Source organism: Oncorhynchus keta, chromosome 14, assembly GCF_023373465.1.
Source record: "Oncorhynchus keta strain PuntledgeMale-10-30-2019 chromosome 14, Oket_V2, whole genome shotgun sequence".
Classification (NCBI taxonomy): domain Eukaryota; kingdom Metazoa; phylum Chordata; class Actinopteri; order Salmoniformes; family Salmonidae; genus Oncorhynchus; species Oncorhynchus keta.
This window is the reverse complement of record NC_068434.1, coordinates 69,649,180-69,668,582: the sequence shown is the minus strand read 5'-3', so window position 1 is coordinate 69,668,582 and position 19,403 is coordinate 69,649,180. Positions and strand designations below refer to the sequence as shown.

Genomic DNA, 19,403 nt, shown 5'->3' with positions numbered 1-19,403 from the left:
CTTTGGGGGGGGGGGGTTACAAAGCTTAAACCAAGTATGTTCGTCAAGAAGCCAAGTCTGAAAGTCCAGTGCATATATCCAATAGGATAACATGTCAATCACAGCACCAGTAAAGATGGATCTTGGAGTTCCTATCCAATCCCAGGTCAAGTTCTGTGTTTCTCACAGAGCATTGTGTCATGGTTGGACTGTACATTTGTGTCCATAGTTTTAGAAGATTTGCAATTTAAATCCTAAACTTCTAAAGTGCCTTAGTTCCTAAGTGTCTACATTCCATGTGTGCTCCAGTTCAGGAAACTGCTTTGGGTGTGTCAGGTCACAGGTCAGGGGTCAGAAGTCAATGGAAAGGAACACAGATGGAAGTGGTGTGCTGAGTCATCAAAGAAAGGACAAACATTCACTCGCTGAAGTTATTCAACTTTAATGAAGGAGGGGGGCTAGAACTCCCCTGTCAGGTAGTGGAATTGAATGAAACCATAGAACCTTCCCCGGGTTGTGGCAACCCGATGTTCTGTTCATTTTCTGTCCCAATATAGGAAAAGAGAGGGTGCACCCTGCATACAGCCCAGTTGTATAGCAGGGCCAGGCATGGAGGGAGACACATTCTTCTGAATGTGCCTCCTAATGGATAGCTGTAATGAGGTTGAGCGGGTTGCGAGGTGACACATCAAAGCAGTTGGCCCCCGGCAGAGCAGGAACCAGAACAGTCTGGGATTAGACCTTGATCTGATCCACCTACCACACACAGAGACCCCTCTTAACCCTCAGATCAGTCGAGTGTGGGAGTGCACCTGTGTTCTGACTATGTGTGTGTGTGTGTGTGTGTGTGCGCGCGTGTGTCCCCGCAGGAGCACTGATAACGAGGACACCACCAAGAGGAAGGTCAACCTGGTGTTTGAGAAGATCCAGACATTAAAGTCACGGGCGGCGGGGAGCGACAACAAAGTGAGGCATTGTTGTGGAGTTGTTGTAATTAAACTCAACAAACAGCTAAATCTGTGAGCCTCTTATCTTAGCCTTAGGCCAGAAGCTTTCGCTTAGTGAGCAGCATACAAGCCACAAGGCTGTGTTGACCTAGCATTGACAACAGCCACTGTGGTTACCACCTCCAACAGTGGAGGCTGATGGGAGGAGCTATAGGAGGACGGGCTCATTGTAATGGCTGGAATGGAAAAAATGGAACGGTATCACACACATGCTTAACTCCGTTCCATATATTCCATTCCAGTCATTACAATGAGCCATTCCTCCAATAGCTCCTCCCACCAGCCTCCATTAACTGCCATGTGTAAACCAGTGCAGTATGGAGAGAAACTAGTCACCACCCTTCCTTTTCTTCATTAAGATCTGCCATGAACCAAAGCAACCAACATGTTTTTGTATTGTACGAAAATGCTATCATACAAATATATTGTGAGTTATTTTGAAAAGGGAAATGGAGTCAAATTTAACTCCTGTCTCTGTTGCCCCTCCCAGTCTCCTGACATAGCTACCCAAGCCAAAGCCCTACAGGAACAGAGGGTGGCACTGGAGAAGGATGTTGTTGAACTGAAAAAGCAGCTGGAGGAGCAAACCAAGGTAATACTATGATGCCATGCCATACATGTTGACTCTAGCTGCTATCTTGGATGTCTGTGCAGGACATGAGAATCCCTAGCTCCTGCCTCTTAAGACACAATAATCCTATTGGTGCTAATAGCTAACTTAAGCAGACCAGTAGACATCACAGCCACTGAGTTTATTGGTTAGATAGTTCGTAGTCAAAACTGTAATTCAGATTCTATACTATGAGCGCCATGCATTTCATATTGATTTGGTGTGGTGAGAGGAATGGTGTTTTCTTAAAGTGTGTGTGTGTCCTTGCGTGTTAAAGAAGCAGATGGGTCTGACTGAGGCCCATGAAAAGGCCGGAGCGGGGGTGAAGGTCCTGCAGAATGAGCTGGAGAGGAGCCAGGAGGAATGCTCCCGACTGAGGGACAAACTGGCCAAAACAGAGGCTGAGCTCCGTACCACACTGGAGGAGTAAGTGACTGACCACCAGACCAGAGCATACACTGTGAGGCAAGGAGTGACAGGTCGACAAGGCCCGGGTTAAGAAACCAGCACAATGGGGATAATCCTCAGATTTACAACTCTTATTGGGAGAAAGTAGTTTTATCTATACCTTTTATTACTTTTGTGGAGGAGAAAGTTGTAGTTTGTTTTCTGTTGTCACAGGGGGATTATATGTTCTAATGTGTTCCTTGGGCTTGCAGTCTCTTTTCGGCCATTAGAGCTTCTGTCTTTGTCTGAACATAATGGCCTCCTATAGTTCTCCTTCCCCTCTGACATTTTGTGTTAATGTACACTGCAGAGTCCCACCAAAGCCCCACAAAGTGAGGAGTGTATATCATCATGGCTTAAATGTCTGTTGATGTTGGACTATTTAACCCTCTGTTCCCCCCATGTCTTTGTGTGGAATTGTTTGTTGTAAGTGCTTGTGCACATTGTTGTCTGGTGCGCGACGGGTTTTGTACCCATACGTTGTTATTCTGGATGCCGGTGGTTTTGTATTTTAAACTGCTCCGGTTATGACCCAGTTCTTCTCCCCTGCGTCTGACTTGTCTGCCACCAGTTACGCACCCCTTACAGTTGGAGTGGGGGTGGTGTGAGGTGATGTGATTGGTAGATCAGTGCCCGGGTGCTCATCATAGCCCCTGTTAGCCTGGAAAACAGACGTTTCTGACAGAGCGCAGGTGGTATCGTTCCATTTTGTGAAGCAAAGTGCAGGTGTTCAGGTCATGGCGTGTGTGTTGTGACTGTATGCTGCTCTGTGTCTGGCAGGCTGTTCCAGGTGAAGATGGAGAGGGAGCAGTACCAGACGGAGATCAGGGACCTGCAGGACCAGCTGTCAGAGATGCACGATGAGCTGGATGGCGCCAAGACGGTGGTGGCCGACAGAGAGAAGGATGCCATGATGGAGGTAATACACAGGCCAGGTCCCACAGCTCTCAGGGGAGAGAGCGTTGCCATATAGGAGCTTAGTGGCTTGCGTGGAAAAGGCTTTGCGGTCCCATAATAACCACCATGTCAATACCATTGTAGTGCCAGTGTTGATAATGTGTAAACATGTTATTCTTCCTGGCACATTTTCTGAAGCAGAATTTCCAGGCAATAATGGCAGTGCTGGAGATTTCTGTGCACGTCACCTGTTGAGGTAGCAGTTCATCTCAGGGTGAGATTTTAGCGAGACACTGTCACCACTTCCTCCTCTCCTGCTGTGTAGGACCTGATGCAAATGAAGCGGGACTTACAGGAGGTGATGCTGGCCAAGGAGGAGCAGGAGGAGGTGCTGAGGAGGAGGGAGAGGGAGCTGACTGCCCTGAAGGGAGCACTGAAGGCAGAGGTGGCCACACACGACCAGGAGGTGGATAAACTGAGGGAGCAGTATGAGAAGGAGATCCGCAAGCTGCAGACGTCTGTGGAGAAGGCCAAACAGGTAATGGATGTTCCCCAGCCACCCATGGCCTAAGGTTGTCAGAACGTTGTATCATGGTCCCCTGGAGGTTTTGTCTAGTTCCCAGTTGGTCTCGGTGACGTCCCTGAGGACGTTTTAGGTCGTTCTTGGGATGTTGTGTCATGGTGCCTTGGTCGCAAAGAAACATTCTCCCTCACCCAAAAAAAAAAAACATTTTACCCAGGGCACATGCACCCTACTTAAATTACACATCACCTCTTGTTACTGTTGCCAAGCCCATCAAGACCCTGATTGGTTGACCACTGATCCAGTAACAACGCTTTGTCTTTTTTTTAAAACTTTTTTTAGGGGGTGCGTGTTTTTATCTTTTGGCAATGCTTGGGACACCCACACCACAAACAGAGCTTTTAACATACAGTGTTACATATTTGACATACATGATTACATTGTGTATGTTTATTCATACAGTAATTATTTCTTAGCATGTCCTCACCTGGGATTTGAACTCACAACATCTTAGTTCATGGAATTCCAATCTTCCTGCTACGCCACCATGTCTATATCAGTAACTGATTTCACCTGTAGCAGGTGTAACATTCTTAGACCGTCAGTGGGATAACGTTGTGTCGAAACCCTTTCGGGATTTAATGGGCACATCGCCAAATGTCCTCAGGACGTCACCTGTTTGCTGGATGTATTGATGTTAATGGGAGATTTGGGCAAACCTTAGTGGATAGCATCACGTGCGTTTTGGGTAGTAAAGTGTTTGTTTAGAAGGTTTGTTTGGGATTGTATTTGTTGCCATATGTTCGGCATCAGTAGATATTCGATAGCTTTGAAGTGAAATTACCAGGAGCTTTCAACCAGCTTCAAAGTTGTGCCTCAAAATTAAGCTCAATTTTAGTAACTAACACAATACGGCCGTTTTACCTCGAACAAAAACTCTTTAAGTTGTTTTTGTTATGACTACTGTGTATTGGAATTGGAAAAATAAGATTACGCCCAATCATTGTTCACCAGTTGTTAAGATATTTTGTTTGTTTGGAACAAGTAAATAATGATTGCTATCCAAAGGCCATTGAATTTGTATAACTTTAGTGTTCCATTGTTTATTTACTGAGGAAATGAAACCCTCATTATGTGTTATTATAAGGAAATCAGGCTTTTGTGTTTATTGAGATGACAATGTTGTATGCAGTATGCATACTTGAATGAATTTCTGGAAAGTCCTCTAGGATTTAGTGAATCATTGACTGCATGGTGCCAGTGTTAGAGAATGTCATAGTTCTATACATTAACTGCTCTACTCCTCTCTCTTCTTGCACTTGCCTAACTGCATTTCACTGCACACACTGTAATAACAACCCCAGCTGAAGGCTGAAAAACAAGTCTAAAAACTGTTAAACAGTGCTGGGCAAAAACACGCCCTTCTCTGTAGTTCAGCTGAACCAACCAAGATAAAAAATACTCAGCTATCTGACAGTTAAACCAGCTTGTCATCAATTTTCATGGGAACTTATTGGACTCTGTTTACCCTAGATGACATATAGTGTCATTAAAAAGCTTGAGGAAGTATTTAATGATGTTGAGGTGTTGTTTTGCTGTAAACACGTTTTACTGGGTGGCTCAACAGGAAGAAAAATAGGACCAAACAAAGCCTTTAAAAGACTTGGGAGAGGGGATGGGGAGAGCCAAATGGACTAGTAAAGAGAAGACAGGGTAGGGAAGTGGTAGAGAGGACAGTGAGGTAAGAGCATACATAGGGCTAATGGAGGAGAGAGACAAGAGGACCACACTGACAAGGCTAGAGGAGCATTGTGTTGACTAGGTGTTGCCTGGCTCACATGCTTCCTGTTTGTGTCGGCCTGGAAGTCCTCTCCTTGTCCCGAGCTTCCTCCTGCTGTTGTGGGGGTCTACACAGCAGCCAGCCCCTTCTGAGATCATTTTCTTGCTTGAAAATAATTACTTCCATTTCTGGGGAAGATTTTGTCAAGAATTCGCCACCAATCCTTTATATACAAGTGACAAGATTGTGAGATTCAAGATTCTGACCTTATTGTTACTCAGTATTCAGGCACTTTGGCTGCTATCAGTTTATCTTCAGTAATTTGGGCCTTTTCCTTAAAATACCAATCCATTGTTAGGTTGTCACACACAAAAACTATTTATAGTGGTTACAGCGTACTGTACTTTTATCCACCAGGCATTGGCAGGATTGAAAGTAATGATCATTTCTGCATGTGTGAGTGAGCGACCTCACAGCCTGCTGAATTGCTTAGTATTAAGTGTGCGCAGTCAACCATTCATCTGTCCTGTCTCCCATCGAAACGCTGCTCCTTTCTCCTTCAGCCATGAAATGTGCATTGATAGGGCTGCCCCATGCAGAGAATAATGCTGGAACCTGGAGCGCTAAATCGTTCCCGTTGCCTGTTAATTGCAGTGGCAAGCCGTCACTAATCTAATGAGCTGTAGTTCATGAGTTGTGCAGTGTTCCTCACTGTTCCTCCTCTCTCTCTGTTCATCCATTGAAAGGGCAGGGATAATTGTGGACCTCAGTAGATGAATGATGAGTTTGTTTCACACAATAATAGCAGCAGGGGTTTGGGATATGGTTGGGACATGCTGAATAAAGTGGGTCAGAGGAGTTATGGAGTGGACATCTCCCTGAAAATATGTGTGTTTGTTTTGTGTCATTGCATTTTAGGTTCAATTGTATTTTTATTTAGTTGTAGCTTGGGCCAGTTTTTAGATGTTAATCTATAGAGGTAGAAACTATAGAGGTCAAACAACAATATTCATAGAGAATCTATAATCAGACTGTAGTCTACTTACTATAAGTTACTTATTGTAGATCAGTTCTGTGTAAATCAGTTTTTTCACAGCAGTGAGACTTGAGGGAATGTGAAAAATGTGAACTGATAAGGTGCAGAGAGAAGGGTGTGTCAGAGAATGTTCCTGGCTGGTTAGAGTGTGCACCCAGCAGACCCCCTCCGTCCTGCATATTCTGTTACAATGCTCCAGCTCTGACCAGTGGGTGGGGTCGGGAGGGGTGCGACGTGACCATGCCTCTTCAGGGGGCTGCTGTTATACCCCCTCACAGGGACATTCCTGATTCTCAACACTCTCAGAGGGCCACAACCCCAGGCCCCAGACAGCCCCAACCTGTAGTAGTCCCAACCCCACCCTCTAGTACCAGCCCTAGCCCCTAGTACCAGCTCCAGCCTCTAGTACCAGCCCAGCCCTAGCCCCTAGTTCCATTTCCAGGCTCAACCCCATTCCCAGCTCCAGCCCACTCTCATCCCTCAGCCTTGATCCCCGCACCCTACCCATACAGTCCCTGTTGTATTTTCATTCCTAAATGAATTAGCCCCAGTCAAAAGCCTCAGCCCTTATAGCCCTATCCCATACATCCCCTGACACACTGGCAGCCCCATCCCCCAGCTTCTAGCCCTCCACTTGAGTGATCCCTGCCTGTCTTTATTTTCTCTGTGACTCACTTATTTTTGTGTGTAATCATTGAAGCCATGTGGCCTGGTGAGCACCTCCTCGGGGCTGTTTGAAGGTAAAGAGTCCCACAGGAGGCAGTGTGTTTCCTCAGTTGATGATAGCGCTCTGCTGTGTTCCCTTCCCGGCACAGCTGGAAGGTGAGGATTTACTGGGAAGGGAGGGAGAAATATAGGGATTGATAGAGGGAAGGGATTTCTCTGGAAATCTACCAGCAAAAGAGAGGAACGGGTGTCATAGCTAAAGTTCAGCGCTCTTTTTTTGTCCATCTGTTTGCTATCATGTTCTTCACTGTTTGAAGAATTTGTCTTCAAAAAGACTTGGGAGTTAGGACGGCTTCTCAGAATTGTTTAGATGAACTGTGATATGCTGCTGCCTGTAATGTTCTGCCCAGAAATAGTTTTTCACTGGCTCATTGGATGCACACCCATTTTGGTTGCATCTCCTTGCACAGAGCTGGTTGTTTGTGTGTGTGTAGTGAGACAAGTTGTTCCCCTGCCATGTGAGGGTCGTGCCTGTGTGAAAGGAGGCTGTGGCCTGAATTCACGGGCCTATTGTTCCTCTGCTGCGTCACTGCCTGGCAGAGCTGAGCTGGTGGGGAGGGAGCCTACTGTGCCAAAATGCATGCAAGGCTTTGGGGATTCCAACAAATACCCCCAGGAGTGTGGAGGAGAGGGTTAGTGTGCTCAAGACTGTGATGTACCGCAGCTTTAAGACCAGGGGCAGAAAGCTAAGGATTTAACTCACTCACACCGAGACTTAGGAAATATGTGGTTTCTCCACTCAATAGGCCGTTTTGTGTTGGTACATTGCTTTTAAACATCCAACAGAGTAGGGAGTACTGGCAAGTACAGTCAAAGTATTTAACATGGACTTACTGTCCAGTGGTGTAGTCTGCTCAGGTTGCAAGTGGCACTGGTCACTCTCCCTCCAGCAGGATCTGACCTCAGCTCTGACATTCAAAGCCCAGTCATTTGACTGTGATTTTTCCCCAGCCCGACCAGGCATCATGATTCCCCAAGGTCTGGCTTTAGTCCAAGAGTGAAAAGAAGTACTATGCTCAATGTGAGTGTTTTGTCCTACCATAATGACTTTCTGAAGTGTCTTTTGATATTATAAATCACTCTGGGTTGGCCTCACATCAACCATTTAAGATCATAATAGAGGCCTCCCGGGTGGCGCAGTGGTCTAAGGCTCTGTCGCAGCCGGCCGCGCCCGGGAGGTCCATGGGGCGAAGCACAACTGGCCCAGCGTTGTCCGGGTTAGGGGGGGTTTGGCTGGCAGGAATATCCTTGTCTCATCGCGCACTAGCGACTCCTGTGGCGGGCCGGGCGCAGTGCACGCTGACCAGGTCGCCAGGTGTACGGTGTTTCCTCCGACACAGTGGTGCGGCTGGCTTCCGGGTTGGATGTGCGTTGTGTCAAGAAGCAGTGTGGCTAGGTTGGGTTGTGTTTCGGAGGAAGCATGGCTCTCGACCTTCGTCTCTCCCGAGTCTGTACGGGAGTTGCAGCGATGAGACAAGACTGTAACTACTACCAATTGGATAACACATTAAAAAAAGATCATAATAGAGTACTGTGTGTGTGGACTTTGACATTGTGTCATCCCACTTCCCAGTGGCCTTCTTTTGAAGCCACTGGTCTTCTGGCGATGTGCTACACAATAATAATGCCACATTCTGGGGAGGCTTGGAGTTTTGTGACAGTAAATGTTAATTCTCTGGTTCCATTTTTTTGGACACAAAAGGGCCAGTTTCTCACAAAGGTCTACTGTGACTGCCTTCTCACTGCACTGGCCTATTTCATTCTCTATTAAACCCAAACATCCCTGAAATCCTATCATTTGGCCATTTAAAAAGGTTTCTGTTTTCATGTCCCGAAGGACAAGACAAGATTTGATGGCTGGCATCTTATTGTGACTGGTGAGATGCCAGTGCTCCTCAAGCAGCAAGTTTTCATTTCCACTGCAAGCTTTTCTCCCAAGCCATCACAAACCTGTCTTTACTAGGCAGACACTAGTCTATGTGCCTTTTGTTGGAGAGCGACGCTATTGTAATGCATACCTTCTTGCTGGTGAAACAAACTAAGGCTTATTCATTGCCAGAGAAGAGCTTGAGTGATCTGTGGTGCTATTTATTTTCCTTGAAGACAGAATGCATGGTGTTGAATACCATTAACCTGATATCACACAGGATATGACCCGTTCCTGGAAGGACCTTAGGCAATCGTGACTAAATAGAAGCACAAAGATGACCATCTTGACTTCCCCTCTTATCCCATGTTTACGTTCCATTGGGGAGAGCACATGAATGGAAGTCATTTGAAAACAGGACCATAATGCTATGAGGCTGCATCAACCTTGGCTCACAGTACCCTAACTAAGGTAGTCTGAAGTAAACAATGATGAATTATGTGATGTTGATTTTATTCACTTGTGATTGTGGCCAGTATGTGTCTGTTTGAACAATGTCACCACCAGTGTGTTGTTGTAGCTGGGGTAGGGGGATATCCTGTGTTTCTCTGCATCCTGGCCTATGTCCTGGGTTAGGTAGGGGAAACACTCTGCCCCTCAGCTCCTAACTAAAGCCTTTTTGTCAGGGATGCTGCAGGGACATTATAGCAACTTGACAATGTGTCAGCTCAATCAAAGAAGTGTTGCTTTGTACCTTTCCCAAGGCCATTGTAGAGCAGAGGGAGCAGAACACTGTGCTCTACTATAGTTACTTATTTTCGATTTACTGCAATCTTACACTGTGAGAGTTACTGTCTGAAATGGGTATTATTTCTAAAACCGTGTGAATGCTTCATGCCCACAACAGTGCACTCATATAAAAGGTTGTGTTCACTGTTGTAAATGCTTGTGATAGTAAACACATAAAATGTGTTATGGGGTGTGCCAGGACTTTTACATTCATCTCTGTAGTATAGATGACACCAGTTTGTCTGTGACAACCAATCAGAGGGTATGCTACTCACTGACAAGGGCATGAGTACACCACTATCTTTATTTCCAGGATTTGTTTAAAAATAAACATTTTGATTCAGTTAGTCAGATTATACTTTTTTGATGCATTGTGGATTTAGAGTGGATTAACTGCCTTGTCATTTAAAAAAGTTATATTTATGTGCCTATAAATGTGATTAGAAGGGGGCCCTGCTGGTTGTGGGATTACCCTGGCAGCTTTCTTATGGACCGTAATTGGTGCAGGAATATCAGCACACTCCATTGTTTGTTCCCTGGGCTCCAAAGCAGATTCAGCAGGGGTTTGTGTGTGTTCCCAGTGACCCGAGAGCACCCTGAAAAAGCTGCTTGATTTGAATCTGAGTTCACACACTGGGCGACGCATACTTCACTGCATTGTTAGTGCCACTCTTTTTACTGGCCGCACAATGGTAGTTAATGCCTGACTATAGACAAACAGTTTAAGAGTGCACAAGACAGCCCTTGAAATCAAACTCCCAAATTGTTAATTTTGAGGCTTTGTAACAGTCTGAGTGAGTACAAAATGGCAAACACAAGGAACAATGATCACCAGGTCACCCTGTGAATTTCCACCACCCATGGGTCTTTCTCCCCCTCACCCTCTGAGTGGTAGTGCCCAGACTGGACTCTCAAAGAACCCAGGGTGGGAAATGGGACAGTGAAAGAGGGAGTGAGGTGATGTTTGTATGAGAAAAAACTGAAAACTCAACTCTACATTTTCTGTATGTTCACCTCCCCCTCAACCTGCCCTCTACCCACAGCCCCAGTTGATTACATTTTGAATACAGAGATGATACAACAATCTTCACATATTCCAGCTAAGTAGGCTATGTTTTTCACAAGCTTCTACCCCCTGCTGTCCTTGGATTCTGTAAAGTCCTAGACCGGTGAAAGATGCCTAATGTTTTGAAAGAGATAAGACTGCCTTCATTGACACATTTTAAGGATTTTTTTTGTGTGGGAATATCCTCGTCTGGTTTATAGGTAATTCCAGTGACATCTGTGTCGTGTCTTTGGCTATCAAGTGATATGACATGCTATTATATAAAATAATTTCTCTGCAATTAATATCACCTGATTGAGCTAATCATGTAAATATAGTTAACTAGAGTCGGGCACCACAAAATAATATTTATTGAGCTGTTATCTTCCGAATAAACTCGTAAATACAAAATTGGGTTTAATCATTTATTTACTAAATACCTAACTAATCACACAGAATTACACATAATTAAATCATAACTTGATTACAAATTACGTCATAAAGGAAAACGTACCTAGCGGCGGAACGGATATGACAGCTTGTTACACAAAGCACAAAGGAAAAGGGGCTGGGTTGAGTGAAAGAGCGGGAAGACTGAGGAACAAAGGGAAGAAGCTGTGCTATCGTAAATACAGTATCTTATGCATTCTAAATTACCGCCCATTTGGAAAAGGAAAATGCAATCAATATTTACTCTGAGCTGCGCTTCGATAGGTTGGTGGTAGATGGAAGGCCGTGTTGCCCAACCGAGTCCTTTGAAGAATGTCTCTGGTGGTCAATTGGGTACGTTGTAGTAACGTCATTGTGTGGTAGACGGGATACTCTGTCTGTTCCTTCATAACCTGCGGTTGCAGCTGCGGTTGCTAACTCAACGGCTCAGAGGTATCACTTCTGTAGTGAATAAGAGTTCAAATTTCATACCATTTGCAACCAAAGCTCACGCTGATGTTGGCTTCGTTCTGTAGTTATTATCAGAACCATTCTGACATAGGACCGTCGTCCTATATCCCCGGAACAGGAAGTTCTATTGTCGTCAAGGACTTATATAGGAAGGGAGAGGAGAGTTTTATAGCCCATGTCCCTTCACAGGGCTGCTCAATCAGTGGCCCGCCCTATCTTCTGAAAACCCAAATCTCACATTTTAGAAGCTAAAATCACATTTCAACCCATCACAAATAATTTGATATTCAAACATTTAAATTGAACAACAATTCCATGTGAATCCGATAACTCTGATGTGTAGACTTTCCACTGTAGAGTTTGTCATCTTATCATTGATGAGCATGTCTCAGATGACAACCGAACTGACATCATATTCATTAAGTACCACCGCATATGTTCAGATTACCAGAATATAGTTCATTTCACCCCACCTACTGATGTTCCCAGAATCTCTATGTTAACCAAGAGTTTTGCAAATGTAACCTCAGTAGGGTAGAGAGAGGAAAAAGGGGGGAAGAGGTATTTATGACTGTCATAAACCTAACCCCCAGGCCAACGTCATGACAACTGCATATCAGTGAGTCTGTGTACTTGCAGGCTCCCCCTGTGCCCCAGCTGACCCAGGCAGGGATAAGGGTGTCGGGGAGGGGAACAGGCCCAACAGGCCTCAGTGGGTCCTGGAGGTGGTATGGTTAATTATCTGTCTTCTCTCCTCTCCCCTCCACTGGGTGACCTTAACCCCTCACCTACCACCCTCCGCTCAAACACTGGAAGACCAAGCCTGAGTAACCAATGAGGGTCCTCCACTTCACCCAGTGGTGAGGGGATGAGTGAGGGGGCGAGGTGGTCGGACTTTGGACGCTTTCAGCTCTGTGGACAGATAATGAGTCACTAAGGGACCATAGTACAGTGGTTCTAATGACATATGAGGGGATTCAAACACATTCCCAAGCACTAAGTCAGATTCCTTTTAAGACACCCATTTAGTAAGATACATGTATCTAAACCTATGACTGATGACCACAGGTCTTGTAATTGAAGTTGTTTCATGTTATTAGCTGTCTGCTATTTATCATGCTGTTTCATTAGTGAATGGTTTTCACTCTCCACTGAGGGAGCCAGCGTTGGTGCTCACCTGGAGCACTGTGTGTGTGTGTGTGTGTGTGTGTGTGTGTGTGTGTGTGTGTGTGTGTGTGTGAGAGAGAGAGAGAAACAGATGCGTCAGTGTGCGTGCGTCAATTGGGAGTGGAGTATGTGACTGGTACGTGCACCAGGTGTGTGCAGTGTGTGTGTACACAGGCTTCTCTTGGACCTGTCCAGTGAGAGGTGCCTGCCTGCTTGTCCAGGCGAGGCTAAGGGGAATTGAACCACAGTGTGCTAATCTGCACCGTTTCCTCTAATCCCCCTGGGAGCAGACATTCCTCCTCATAATGAAAATGCTAAGTCCCTCCCTGCCTGCATACTGTATAACAAGAATGGGGAGAAAACTGATAGCCTATATTATAAACTGGGTGGTTCGAGCTCTGAATGCTGATTGGCTGTATACCACGGGTATGACAAAACGTGAATTTTTACTGTTCTAATTACGTTGGTAACCAGTTTTTAATAGCAATAAGGCGCGTCAGGCGTTTGTGATATATGGCCAATATACCACGGCTAAGGGATGTGTCCAGGAACTCCGCATTGCATCGTGCATAAGAACAGCCCTTAGCCGTGGTATATTGGCCATATACCACACGCCCTCGTACATTATTGCTTAAATATCACCTGTGTTTACAGAATCATATTTAGTCAATTACATATAGGCCCAGTACTGTAACGAGAAAGGCCAGGAGCCACGTGATCTGACTAGGAAAACATCTGGGCCCTGGGTATAACTTTTATCTAGGGCTTCCAGTTTTTCCTGGTTAGGGAAAATTCTGGCCCTTTGTATCAGTAATGAACCCATATGGATGTCAGTTCCTGGTTGTTTCTGTGGAGGCGTGCAGCACGGGCATTTCTCACTGTAGTAAACAGAACAAGAAACTGTCAAACCTGTTGTCTGGCATTCTGTCAAGCATAGCCTCATTTCCAGATATTCTCGTTTCTGAACAAATATGTGGGAGCCTGGCTGCTACTATATCTTCATAAACTGTCACATTCAGGATATAAAGTACATCCCTCTCTGACAGCGTCATCACAGCAAAACCTGCTATCTGTTTTTCTATGCAAAACTTAATGCGGGCCTGGATAGAGTGCTGTGTGTTGTTGTCAGCTAAGAGGTTACATGAAGACAGAATTCAGGTTTCCCAGAGTGCATTGACTGCTCTCCCTTAGGACAGCAGCAACCCAGACAGGCTAGTCAGGGCAGGCTCTCCATTGATAAAACTGGGCAGAGGCAAAGCACACAGGGACCTCCTTTCACACTGTCCTGCCACAGCAGCCAAATTCATACAAAGACAGGCTGCCACCAACAGTGGGTCATCTAATTATGGAATTTGATCCTGTTTAGTGACAAGCGTTGAACAAGCGAGAGCCATGAGGCTTAAGCAGCAGCCCCACAACTGTACAACTCTGGCAGGTAAAGCCATGGAGACATTGGTGTTGGGCCCCAGGGGGCAGATTTACTGGACTGGACCATTCACATCAATCTCCCCAGCCTTTTGCGGGTGACATGCTGTCTTTGTGTGGGCCAAGCTACATCAGTTCAATGGGAAGTGAATAGATTTATTCGATTTATTGTCATGCATCCACCTCTTTAATCCCCTTGAGCTTGTTATGAAGGAATTGTTTTGAGAGTCTCTTTGCAGAGGAGTTGTGAAGGATTTTGAGTTGCCTTGTAAATAAGACCGTAGACTTTTGTTTTTAACCAGTTGTCAAGCCAGTATTGCGTCCTTTTCTGTGCAACGGTGCATCTTTCGACCCTGTATTTACTTTGCACTGACCCTTCTGTTTGCTCTCCAGAGTAGTGCTGCAGTGGGCAAGGAGAAGGCTGAAGTGGAGGCAGCCAAGGGGGCAGTGGAGGGCCAGGCGGGACGTCTTAGCCAGGAGGCCGAGAAGCTGAGAAAGCGGGCACAGGAGCTGGAGAACGAAGTGGCCAAACTCAACCGCATCATCGATGATGCCAAGCTACAGGAGAGCAAGCTGGGGGACAGAGTCGGCCGGCTTGAGGTGAGGAATAGAGAAACCCAAACTTTTTGAATTTGTATAATCAATCAGATGTTGACTGAATTATAGTGCATAAAACATTTACTGGCATGGACAAATAATGAATGGAGTTCAGAGATTTTGGTTGGAATGCAGGTATAAAATGTATTGCCAAACTCTGTCTACCCTATACCCTTGGATTAAAAATAAACACGCATGGCTCTAGATTACACCTATCTAAACATACTTTACATTGTTTGCGAGATTGTTTGCTAGATCAGACATAATATCACAATAATCTAGAGTGTTCATTTTCAGAAGTGGCTTTCATTCCAGTGCATGTAATTTGTTAACATTTCAACTGTATTAAATTCTTTCTTTCTTAGCTTTAGTTTTCTTATCGATTCAACGGAAAGACAATGTATTCCATTCAGCCCATTTCAGAAGTTACCGGAGTGTGTTTGACAGGTCATTACAAACACTTCTGCGGTCGGTAACGTTAACCAATGAAACAAATAGGCACAAGCAAAGTATGAAAGAGTCGTAGGAGTAAAATGAAAGCAATCAATCCAGCAAGATTTAAGTTACAAGAGGATTTTGCGTTCCTCTAACACAGAAAATAGATGTCTGAAAAAGACAGATCCTCGGGTGTAACATGAGCTGCTAGTTATATAAAGGAGACCCACTCTGCACAGGAGTGTCAATCAGATTGACAGTAATAAAACTTTTCACATTGAAGACCAGATCTGTTACCTATTGTCTAATGCTGGTGTGTGCATATGTGTATGTGTGAGCTCACAGAGAGAGAAGAGGCAGCTGGAAGAGTCTTTGGAAGAAATCAAGGAGCAGGAGGAGGAGATGTCACGTGCCAACCGTGCTCTGACCACGCGGTTAGAGGATGTACAGGTAAGATTGACCGGGCTTTGACCACGCGGTTAGAGGATGTACAGGTAAGATTGACCGGGCTTTGACCACGCGGTTAGAGGATGTACAGGTAAGATTGACCGGGCTTTGACCACATGGTTAGAGGATGTACAGGTAAGATTGACCGGGCTTTGACCACATGGTTAGAGGATGTACAGGTAAGACTGACCGGGCTTTGACCACATGGTTAGAGGATGTACAGGTAAGACTGACCGGGCTTTGACCACATGGTTAGAGGATGTACAGTTAAGATTGACCAGGCTTTGACCACATGGTTAGAGGATGTACAGGTAAGACTGACCGGGCTTTGACCACATGGTTAGAGGATGTACAGGTAAGATTGACCAGGCTTTGACCACATGGTTAGAGGATGTACAGGTAAGACTGACCGGGCTTTGACCACATGGTTAGAGGATGTACAGGTAAGACTGACCGGGCTTTGACCACATGGTTAGAGGATGTACAGGTAAGATTGACCGGGCTTTGACCACATGGTTAGAGGATGTACAGGTAAGACTGACCAGGCTTTGACCACATGGTTAGAGGATGTACAGGTAAGATTGACCGGGCTTTGACCACATGGTTAGAGGATGTACAGGTAAGACTGACCAGGCTTTGACCACATGGTTAGAGGATGTACAGGTAAGATTGACTGGGCTTTGACTACAAGCTCGGGAGCATTTACTGGTGAGAATAATAAAGCATAAGTGCTGGTCCTCCTTACCATTCTGACCCATCTTTCTAAACTCTTTCTGTTACAGAGGAACTTGACCAAGCTGAACCATGACCACAGAGAGCTGGAGGAGAGGCTGAAGGAGGAGAGGAGTCAAAAAGAACAGTTCAAGAACACTAAGAATGAGATAGAGGACGAGAGGAGTCTGCTGGACCGCACAGTGGAGAAACTACAGAGGGAGGTGAGTGGACCAACTAAAGGCCTTCGGACATCCTTGCTTTAGTCAATCAAATATCACACGACAGGCATGTGTCAGTGTGTGAATGCATGTCTGTTTTTTTAGCAAAGCTAACTCTACCTTCTCCCTGTAGATGAGTGAGATCGTGGAGACCTCTCAGTCGTCCACCCAGGAGCTGCAGGAGCAGATAGACGTGTACAAAGAGAAGAACCGTCGGGAGATGGCTGAGCTTCAGAGGCAGCTGAGGGAACGGGGTGTGGAGCTGGACAAGTCCCGTCTGGCTGCTAAGTCCCTGCAGGAGGAGGTGGGTTGGCCAGTGCTCCCCATGACAATGGAGGATACCCCATTGTCCTGACTCAGTGTCCCAACTCAGGGTTTGTACAGTGAGGTCATGGCTTTGGAATGTGTGTCCTCTCCCCTCTTATACTTCCCCTTTGCCCTGAACTGGACCAGAAGGTCACAGCTGTAGAGATGCCTGGTGGTATTACAGGGTTAAATAGGTTAGATAATGTATCTTTTCATAGATATCTGTGGTTTAGCATGAAGAGTTGGAGCTCTGGAGGGTGGGAAGATAAATCTAAATCATTGTTTTCTATGGGTGAAGCATCAGAATGTTTCAGCGATCTTGAACTTCAGACAATAGGATGCATTTATGAACCTCTTTTAATTGAACAAAATATTAAAGTATTAGCTGTGACTTTATCTTAGATCACATCCATTGTTCTCATACATTAAGGGAGTTGTAGCTAGGTAGGCTTATGGAATTTGGAGTGAGCCTCTGTAACGTTCTTCATGGCATTTTTCCTCAATTGAAGAATTCTCCAGCTAATGTTTTTATAATTTACTATGGTTCATTTTCACAATCTAGCTCCAACCCCTTAGTAGCTGTGGTCTGCCCCACATAACGTTGTTATAACCCAGAGCCACTGCTCATTGGGTGTGGTTTGACCTACAAAACACTTTGGAATGTTTTTGTTGAATATGGGATAAGCATGGCTTATTTGATCTAATAATGTCCTCCCTCATTGTGTATCTGAGTTACTAACCCCTGCAGAATGTCATTAAATAACCTATTTCCTACAGCAGGTTAAAGACAGGTGGCCAGACTCAGTCCAACACGGTCCAAACTCCATTGGAATTGTGTTCACTTTTTTCATGGAAACGTGTCAGTTTTACAGAAGAGAGATGCCTTGCTGCTAAGGGTTCATCTTTGTGTTGTAGTCTACCCAGTGTAATGTATATGCACAGATGGGATATGCTGATGTATCTTTGTCCAGCTGGTCTACAGGAAGAGGGGGATGTCGTGTCTTAGTTGTGAGAGCTGGAATGACAGACCACACATCCTCCTCTCCTCCCCGCTGATCCATACACTCCTCTAAGGCCTGGTGATGAGGTCACTGTTTCATCTGCTTCAGATCTCCAGTCTGTCCCAACCCACATATATTTATTTCATTTAAGTCATTTAGCAGACGCTCTTATCCAGAGCGACTTACAAATTGGTGCATTCACCTTATGACATCCAGTGGAACAGCCACTTTACAATAGTTCATCTAAATCTTTTAAGGGGGGTGAGAAGGATTACTTTATCCTATCCTAGGTATTCCTTAAAGAGGTGGGGTTTCAGGTGTCTCCGGAAGGTGGTGATTGACTCCGCTGTCCTGGCGTCGTGAGGGAGTTTGTTCCACCGTTGGGGGCCAGAGCAGCGAACAGTTTTGACTGGGCTGAGCGGGAACTGTACTTCCTCAGTGGTAGGGAGGCGAGCAGGCCAGAGGTGGATGAACGCAGTGCCCTTGTTTGGGTGTAGGGCCTGATCAGAGCCTGGAGGTACTGAGGTGCCGTTCCCCTCACAGCTCCGTAGGCAAGCACCATGGTCTTGTAGCGGATGCGAGCTTCAACTGGAAGCCAGTGGAGAGAGCGGAGGAGCGGGGTGACGTGAGAGAACTTGGGAAGGTTGAACACCAGACGGGCTGCGGCGTTCTGGATGAGTTGTAGGGGTTTAATGGCACAGGCAGGGAGCCCAGCCAACAGCGAGTTGCAGTAATCCAGACGGGAGATGACAAGTGCCTGGATTAGGACCTGCGCCGCTTCCTGTGTGAGGCAGGGTCGTACTCTGCGGATGTTGTAGAGCATGAACCTACAGGAACGGGCCACCGCCTTGATGTTAGTTGAGAACGACAGGGTGTTGTCCAGGATCACGCCAAGGTTCTTAGCGCTCTGGGAGGAGGACACAATGGAGTTGTCAACCGTGATGGCGAGATCATGGAACGGGCAGTCCTTCCCCGGGAGGAAGAGCAGCTCCGTCTTGCCGAGGTTCAGCTTGAGGTGGTGATCCGTCATCCACACTGATATGTCTGCCAGACATGCAGAGATGCGATTCGCCACCTGGTCATCAGAAGGGGGAAAGGAGAAGATTAATTGTGTGTCGTCTGCATAGCAATGATAGGAGAGACCATGTGAGGTTATGACAGAGCCAAGTGACTTGGTGTATAGCGAGAATAGGAGAGGGCCTAGAACAGAGCCCTGGGGGACACCAGTGGTGAGAGCGCGTGGTGAGGAGACAGATTCTCGCCACGCCACCTGGTAGGAGCGACCTGTCAGGTAGGACGCAATCCAAGCGTGGGCCGCGCCGGAGATGCCCAACTCGGAGAGGGTGGAGAGGAGGATCTGATGGTTCACAGTATCGAAGGCAGCCGGTAGGTCTAGAAGGATGAGAGCAGAGGAGAGAGAGTTAGCTTTAGCGGTGCGGAGCGCCTCCGTGATACAGAGAAGAGCGGTCTCAGTTGAATGACTAGTC

At 46.0% G+C, this 19,403-nt stretch overlaps 1 protein-coding gene across 1 annotated transcript in view; it reads left to right on the top strand.

Moving 5' to 3' along the window:
• The window catches only part of LOC118393880 (cingulin-like protein 1), a 36,808-nt gene that overhangs the window by 9,296 nt on the left and 8,109 nt on the right, over positions 1-19,403 (top strand). Inside the window, exons 4-12 of the mRNA XM_035787038.2 lie at positions 849-945; positions 1,477-1,578; positions 1,874-2,022; positions 2,824-2,962; positions 3,266-3,478; positions 14,592-14,798; positions 15,576-15,680; positions 16,460-16,612; positions 16,743-16,913. Coding sequence (XP_035642931.2) covers positions 849-945; positions 1,477-1,578; positions 1,874-2,022; positions 2,824-2,962; positions 3,266-3,478; positions 14,592-14,798; positions 15,576-15,680; positions 16,460-16,612; positions 16,743-16,913 — 1,336 coding nt within the window. The remainder of the gene's footprint in view (positions 1-848; positions 946-1,476; positions 1,579-1,873; positions 2,023-2,823; positions 2,963-3,265; positions 3,479-14,591; positions 14,799-15,575; positions 15,681-16,459; positions 16,613-16,742; positions 16,914-19,403) is intronic.